Source organism: Hydra viridissima, unplaced genomic scaffold, assembly GCF_058129835.1.
Source record: "Hydra viridissima isolate aposymbiotic clone 2 unplaced genomic scaffold, HvirCarnegie_v1 scaffold_12, whole genome shotgun sequence".
NCBI classification, from domain to species: domain Eukaryota; kingdom Metazoa; phylum Cnidaria; class Hydrozoa; order Anthoathecata; family Hydridae; genus Hydra; species Hydra viridissima.
Genome location: NW_028324311.1, coordinates 3,239,433 through 3,247,999, shown reverse-complemented (window position 1 = coordinate 3,247,999; position 8,567 = coordinate 3,239,433). Strand labels below are relative to the sequence as shown.

At 27.6% G+C, this 8,567-nt stretch overlaps 1 protein-coding gene across 1 annotated transcript; it reads left to right on the top strand.

Annotated features, from left to right (window-relative positions):
- The first annotated feature begins 843 nt into the window (after window positions 1–843).
- On the top strand, window positions 844–7,824 carry LOC149880784 (syntaxin-16-like). The gene is made up of 10 exons (XM_090068256.1): window positions 844–1,006; window positions 1,112–1,194; window positions 1,391–1,409; window positions 1,574–1,607; window positions 1,989–2,095; window positions 2,392–2,554; window positions 3,268–3,374; window positions 7,025–7,168; window positions 7,357–7,437; window positions 7,605–7,824. Exons 1-10 carry the CDS (start codon window positions 902–904, stop codon window positions 7,707–7,709), a joined length of 948 nt encoding a protein of 315 aa, XP_089924382.1. The 5' UTR covers window positions 844–901; the 3' UTR covers window positions 7,710–7,824.
- The last annotated feature ends 743 nt before the right edge of the window (window positions 7,825–8,567 follow it).

Below are 8,567 nucleotides of genomic sequence, written 5' to 3'. Positions count from 1 at the left end.
CGTCTAAATGCTATCATTTTCAAGACTGAAATTTTTTTCCCAATCAATATAATGAATTATAGGTATACCATAACTTATAAAATGGGAAATTTGACATATTGTATGTACTTTATGCAAAAACTGCTTTCTCGTATAAGTTCGTTAATTCGCCTTTAAGTAATCGTGAAGCATATATTATTATGTAAACTAAAAAGTTTGGTTTCTTTGGGTAATTACCTAGGTAACACCCCAAAAGACAGGTATTATTTGTTTTATTGTATTATTCATTTGTGTAAATTTAGAATAAAACTGGAAAGAATCCTAAGTTGCAATATTAAGCATACTAATACAATAGTGATAAACACTGATAGCATTTATTATGCATGGGTGTAATTTCCCTAGGTTGGAAGCTTAATGTATTATGAGAACAACAAGTGTAAGCGTGTATGTTTGAATGATGGTTTATATATTTATCGAATATTGTTATTTTTGACATTGAAGCTTATTTACATATTTTTTTACCTTATAATTTACATATCTAAATCTAAGAAAAGTTAAAAAAAGTTATGATATAGCAAAAATCATAACTTTGTTAAACTTTTCTTAGATTAAAATGTATAAATTATAAGGTAAAAACATATGTAAACAAGCTTAAGATCAGAACAGATATCGCCATATTTTTGTAGTTATGTAACATTTTAATTTTATTTTTGTTTTGTATTTTATGATAGCCATGAAATTTAAGTACCATGTTTATAAATGTACTTTCTTTGATATATATATATATATATATATATATATATATATATATATATATATATATATATATATATATATATATATATATATATATGTATATATGTATATAAACTTTGATATTTATATTTAGACATTACTTATGCAAAAAAAATTTCTCTAAGCTATGGCTACTCGTAGTTTGACTAGGATTTTTATATCTTTTCGAAACAACAGTTACAAAAGTGTATCAACAAAGCACCTTGATATAAGATCCTCCAAAAAAAATACGGTTTCTTTTTTGACTTTGCGTTTTTGAAATTGGTGTTTTAATTTCTCAGTTTCATATTACACATTTTTTTTTATAGTTAAGTTTTAATTGTCTTTTTAAATAAAGGATGATACTGTTGCTCTGGTGTCTGATGAAGATGTTGAACTTGGTCAATCACATAGTGATGCATCATTAATATCACCAGAATGGTAATCTAGTTTGTATTGCAAGTTAATAAATTAAAGAAAAAATGCTTCTTACTATGTATCTTATGCTTATATTCTGTACTAATTCTGTTTTTTATAAGAGAATAAAAGATAATCAAATAAAAATTAGAAAAAAAAAAAAAAAAATAGTCCAAGTTTTTTAATTTTACTGTAGTAACAAAAACTATTTTTTATTTAGGAGCACAGCTGTCGAAGAGGTAATATTATATAGTTGTTTCAATGTATAATCTGGTATTTTAAATTGTTGTTATCATAATGAAAAGTACTTTTATCAAAGTCTTTTCTGTATGTTTATTTAGATATAGTTTGGGGTCCATTTTATACAAATCATTGAGAAGTTCTTTTTTAAATATAATTTTAGGCAGAATATGGTATATCAAAAATTCAAAATCGAAGTAAGTTTAAAGTGAAATATTGTTTTAAATAAAGTTTTAAGAGGTTTTGAATAATTACTTTAACTAAAGATTGATGGTTAATAGAATGTCTCTCAAATGTATAATTTCTCAATATCATAAAAAAGAACTAAGAAATTTTTAAAAGTTTTGTAACACCAACCAAGAGCCATGTAAATAATCATTAAAATCAATCTGATTTTATAAAGTTTGAATTTAAAGAAAAAAACTTTTTATTTTAAAAAGATGTGATCACTTAGCACAGTTTCCAGAATCAAATAGGGAAAGCAGAAATTGTTACTATGTAGCTAACAAGCTACTTCATCAAATGATGATTGGTTTTAATCAAAAACTTTTTTAACTTTGTTTAACTTTTTTATTAAGTAAAAGAACTCACTTCTCTTCATAATAAACATTTGAACCGACCATCAATGGATGACAGCATTGATGAGGAACATACAATTGATGTATCTACACAAGAAATTACACAGGTTTTCTTTTTTTTTCTTTTTTTTGTTAAACCCTTGACTGAAAATTCAGTTAAAACTTTTGTTCTTGCCAAATCAATTAAGAATATAAAAACAAGTTTTATTATTAAGAATATAAAAACAAGTTTTATGATTTTTCTAAGTTTATCTGTTTATTAGACTTTGTATTATTTCTTTTTGTTGTTATATTCTACTATTAATATATGGTTTTTCTGTAATTAAAGTTTAATCTGGATTTATTATATGATTCATCTTTATGTTCTATTTTCTTAGTTCTATTTCTACTTTACTGTTTACAGTTGTTTCACCAATGTCAACGCTGCATTCAATCTATACAATCACAAGCTCGTATTGCATCAAAATCTGAACAAACAATCATCAGAAATGTAATTTCAAGACTAGCGTCACAGCTGCAAGATTTATCACAAGCATTTAAGAAAGGACAGTCAACATATTTAAAACGTTAGTTTCCTTGTGAATTAGTATTTTACTTAGTCAATGATTATGATTATGGTGATGTAAAACATGCTAAAAAAATATGTAATGCAATAACTCTCTTGTACAGATCTGTAAAGTAAAAAAAACTTTTAAATATAGAGAAACCTTCAAAAAAAAAAAACTTAACAACTAAAGATGAGCATGTTCATTATATTATTATTTAAAGGTATTGATTTTAACTGAAAAGATTTTTTGTTAGCAGAAAAATCTGCTTCATTAAAAAGTTTTGGCCCTGAAAAACCAAATGGTATTTATTTATTTTTTTCAATTAATTGCTTTAAAATTTCTGCAATTCATTGTGGTCATTATGATAATCATAAACTTGCCTCTTCAGCAGGGCTGTGTAGTAAGAGTTATGAAGTCAGATTCAGAATTAATTTTAAAGCTGTAGGAGTATGAGAAAAATGTTAGAATTAGAACATTTAAATGACTTTAACTTTTCAACTGCAAAATTGCTTCCAGCTTCAATTGCACAGCCCTGCTCTTAGTTAATAAATCTCTTATTTTAATAAAAAATTGCGCAAAAATTTTAGGGAACAATTTAGGTACTTAATTTTTTTTGTTCAACATAACAGCTTGTATTAAGTAAAATTTACTTCTGTATTAAATATTTTTCCTTGATATACCAAATAATAATTGTTACTTATTATAATTGTAAAAATAAAATTGATTTCTAGGGATGAAGAATAGAGAAGATAGAGAAAAGGCCTTTTTTGACAGTGACTTCAAGCAAGATCTTGATTTTTCTAATGAAGAAGAAAACTACGACAAGTTATATGATAAAGTGAGAAAGCTTACATTTTAGTTTGTGTATTAAAAACACTTAGACATTTTTCATTTTTCTTGCATTTAAAATTATTTAAGACAGTTCTTTTTTAAAGGTTATGCTGAAATTATTTTTACTTGAAGTTTTCTAAACCACTATTTCCAGTAGGTTAACGCTGAGACACAAAAAAACCATCAATCTCTAAATAAAAATTCAGGCTGTTACATTAAAACAGGTATTTTAGATACAACAATAAATGTTTCAAGACAAAAAACATATTTATGCAATATAAATAAATCCTTGAAAGCCTCAAGTCTCCTTACAATCTAATTGAACTGCATTCAACAACAATGGCTCCTAATTTCTCACCTTGATTAACATTTTTCTCAGAAACAACAAACTTTTTCAGTTACTTGTTTAGGTTTTTATACACTACTTTAAATTTTTGCTCTGATGTAAGACCTAGTGGAATCTTTTGTCTATTTAAATGGAACCTTTTTATGTGAAATCACTCTTAGAGATGGAATCTTTTTATGTGAAATTTACGTCCAAGAGAATTCTCAGCAAATAAATCATTGGCATATGGTTTTAGGTGAAACATGGACTCCACAAACCTAGCTATTTTCATACTGTAGGATATATCAGATTTTATCTTAAATTCAGTAAATAAGTCAAATAAAGGATGACCAAATATTAACTTGCTGAAAATAATAGAATTAACAAATTTGTGTCTGTTAGCATTATCTAGACTGGGGGGGGGGGGGGGTCAAGTATATTTTCCTTCTACCTATACAGATTAAAGTACAATGTATATAATTGTATTTTCAAAAAAATTTGTTCTAAAAGTGTTTGAAGCAATAAAAAATGAAATGAATGCCTCTAAATCTCCATAGACTTTATAAATTCCAGATATTCAATTGGAGAAAGAAGTGTCATATCATCCAAAGATCTTAAAACCTTGGCACAGTTGGGTCCATCAAAACCACTACCATCTGATAACAGTTTTCTTTTCTAAAAACTCTTTTAGAGTTTCATCAGTGAGAAAGAGATCAGTTGATGTCTATAGAGATGGTTTTTAGGTGGTTGATCATTTAATTTCTTTGATTCATTTTAATTTCTCATCTGACAGACATGGAGTAGTGACATTTTTGTAATTTTACATCATATGCATATGAGATTTGCCACCAAATTTGAACTTCATATTCATCTGCTACAATATGCAACTGCAAATTTCATCATCAGTTTGGTGATTTTGAAATAAATGTTTCTTTGCTATTTTTATGCATGTTATTTGTTATTTGTTAACACAAAAATCCTTGAAAAAAAAAACAAACCAAAAACCAAAAAGTGAAATTGAGTGGTAAAAATAACCCCATTGTTGACCTTTCCATGAATGGCATCATGCCCAAAAGACATAGCCAAGGTATTAAGTAAGCCTCTGAGTACTGTCTACACTGATTAAACGTTTTCAAATTACTGTTTGTGTTAAGAAGAAGCCTTGCAGTGGTTTGAAGAGGTCAGTTTGGACTCCTCAGTTGATCAAGACAGTCAAGGGTTGAATTTTCATGGAATTCAGCACAGCTAAAGACCTACTTGTCAGTGAAATGGCTGAAGACCTACTTGTCAGTGAGCACACCATCAGAAATGTGTTAGGAAGAATCTGAAGGCAAAGTCAAGAGACAAGATTAAGAAACACCTGGTTTCCCAAAGTGTCAAAGAAAAAATATCTGAAAGACTAAAGCAACTTCTGAGCCTCCTAAAAAAGAGACCAGCAACCATCCTCTTCTCAGATAAGAAAATGTTTACTGTTGACTCTGTCTCAAACAGCAGAACCATTTGTTTTATTGGTCATCAACCAGTTCAGGGAGTCCCAGAGCATGTGAAGTATACATTCAAGATCAAACGTCTGGTTTAAGTTATGATGTTTGACCTGATTTCTTCTGATGGTCTCAAAGTGCCCCTAGTCTTCATCAAATCTGGTCAGAAAGTTGACACCAATGAGTACATTCAAATCCTGGAGAACTATGTCAAACTCTGGATTGATGCCCATTACTCTCCAGATGACAATGTTGTGTTCCAACAGAATGGAAAACCTCCATATACATCCCAGAAGAGAAAGAGGTGGCTGAGGATCTGCTAACACATTGGTCAAAAGAGTCATAGCCCCCTGATTCTCCAGATTTGTCACCTCTTGATTATTCAATCTGAGCATATGTGGAGTCAAGAGCTTGTCAACATCCCAGCATCAGTGTCAACTCCCTGAAGACTGCTATCAAGAGGGAGTAGAAAAAGGTGCCCAAGAACTATATCCAGACCATCTATTCCAGGTTCAGGAGTCAACTTGAAACTGTGATTGAAGCTGAGGGAGGACATATTGAATAACATTGTGGTAAATCTTAATACTTCTTATTAAATAAATTTTTTTGTTTGGTTTCAAGATTTTATTCACCAGTTTTTTTCAAAGAAAGAATTTTTTACAAAATTTGTGGTTGCATGCAGCAGAAGAATAAAATTTTAGTTTTAAAGTAGTTCTTTATTATTGAGTTGATGCCAGAAGTTTTACAGCAGTAAATGTAAGGTTAGATTGTTTATGGCAACTAATAATTCATTTTTCTTGTAAATAAAATTTGATTTTCAAATAATAATTTTGCTGTAGTTACTCCAAATTCAGAATGACAAATATTTCTAATCAGTAAATATTTAATACTTATTACTATTAATTGTTACTTATAAATGATATTTTGATAATACAAAATTATACAAGATATTTCAAAAAATTGTAATTCAGAACTTAGGTTATGTAACTAAACTTCATAATTTGTCATGCAAAGTTGTCATATAAATCTTATTTAAAAGTAAATTACAATATAATTAATTTTTCCCAAACAAATGAATTTTTTGCAAAGTTTGCGGTTGCATAGGATAGTGATCCAGAAGTCTTTAGAACTTCTTTCTTATCCATTGGTCCATCACAGTAGCAGCATTCATAGTGGGACCTGTTTCTTACATCTGAAGGTATTTTCCTGTATCCAGCTTCTGCCTGTAACTTTTCTTATCTCCTTCATTATTCCTAGCAACGCACAATCTGGAAGGTCATGGTTTATCTTCAAGTCCGAGATAATTTCACTTATCTGTCTCAGCATCTGAAAAAATTTGTTCTGAAATTCGGAAGCTTTCTTTAACAGAAAATAGAGACAAATTAACATTCAAATGCAAACATATTTCAATTGAAATTAATTCAGCAGTCCTTGAAAGCACTGAAAAAGACTATGCTCTTTAGAAGAGATTTATGATGCCATTCTAAGTCTTTCCTTATCTTCTATAGAAGCAGAAAGTGGTATAGTGCTACTGGTTTGTTTTATATGTTTTTTAAGATCATATGTGACTTAAAAAGAGAAACAAAACCTTGTTGAGTAGCATTACACTTTTTGTAAATCATAAAAAAGCATTTTAGAAATTAATAAAAAATTTATTCAATTAATTTTTCAAAAATAAATCATTAATCGATGAACCTTGAAAAAGTTAATGGTTAATTTATCTTACTCAAATTAATTTTATCAATTAATTCAAAATACCACCCTGTAAAATCCTCAAAAAAAAGGGTCTTCATTGTTTTTTTTTTCTTGGTTTAGAATGATTGTCTTTTTTAAAATTTTTTCTTTAAATAGGGTTTTACTACTGCTCAGTTACAAATGGTTGAAAAAAACATTGAATTAGTCAAGCAGCGTGAAGAAGAGATATCTCACATTGTTCGTTCTATAAGTGATTTAAACACAATATTTAAAGATCTATCCGTAATGATAATTGATCAGGTAATTTTTGCACTTGCAATCATTTCCATTTTATTTACACAAAATAAATTTTTTCTTTTTTGATAAACTTTTGTTAAACTTTTGGTATACTTTCCATTACATTTTTTTTTTTTTTTTTTTTTTTTTTTAAATAGTAAAAATGAACCTGATTATCTGTTTTCTTCTTGTTTTGTTTTTATCTTCTGTAGGGCACCATCTTGGACCGAATCGATTACAATATTGAGTTAGCTTCAGTGACTGTCGAACAAGGACTTCAACAATTGCAAAAAGTGAGTTCAGCCTTTTTAAGGTTTTGAAGGATTGATCTCTAATTTAAAAAATTAAGTTTTTATAATTTGTTTAAGGTATACAAATATTGATTATTAAGTTAAATATTTCTAAGTAAATTAATCAGGAAGCAAAATTTGGATGTAACTCTGTTATTTTTTCTGTACAGAGTGAACGCCACCAAAAGAGTAACAGAAAAATGATGTGCATTCTACTTTTATCAGTTGTTTTGGTTATTATGCTGATTGCTCTTGTGATTACAAAGAAAAAGTGATTGCAGGAATATTTTTTTTTATAGAAGTTTACTAGAATACTTTAGAATTTTTATAACCTTTTTATTTAAACTCATGAATCCTTTTTTGTGCCCAAGTTTTTTTCTTTTAAAAAGAAAATTTGCATTTTAAATCTTTTACACTGGTGTTTCATAAATTTAATTAAATCTGAACAAAAATTTTTTAACTTAAGTTGCGTAGCGGCCATGTTAAGTCATGTAGTGGCCATAATAAGTTATTAACTGTACAGTATTCATCAGTAAAACAAAATTTCCCTTTTTTTTGGTGTCATTTTTGAATTTAAAAAAAAACTCATTATTTTTGTAATGTTTCTGCATTTTTGTTGTGCAAATTCAGATTTCAATTGTTTTGTACAAAAAATATCTTACTGTTGCTACGAACAAATATTTGATAACAATCTTAAAACAAGTTAATCAAAACCTTTGAGTTGCACTACTATGTAATATCATTATAAATCTACAGTTGTATGTGTATATATATTATATATATATATATATATATATATATATATATATATATATATATATATATATATATATATATATATATGCATACATACATACAGTTATATGTAATACTATAAGTCACATATTTTACTTAAAGGTCACAATACTGTTTGAAATTATGTCGAATAATGTTGCTATAATTATATATACATATATTTATATATAATTAATTATAGAATCATGTGAAGAAATTTTATTTAAATATGTATTTGAAAAGTTATTTAAAATGTGATTTATATTATTAGTAAATATTGAAGCAGTAAAGATCTTTTTTAATAAATATATTTCCTCCACCCCCTTCTCCTCTCCATGTTTCCATGTATCTCTTCTACC

Excerpts from the sequence above, each read along its gene's own strand:
- LOC149880784 (XM_090068256.1), top strand. The coding sequence starts at position 902 with ATGGCTACTCGTAGTTTGACTAGGATTTTTATATCTTTTCGAAACAAC. Across the intron at positions 2,555-3,267 it reads ACAGTCAACATATTTAAAAC|GGATGAAGAATAGAGAAGAT; the intron begins GTTAGTTTCCTT and ends ATTGATTTCTAG. Across the intron at positions 3,375-7,024 it reads ACGACAAGTTATATGATAAA|GGTTTTACTACTGCTCAGTT; the intron begins GTGAGAAAGCTT and ends TTCTTTAAATAG.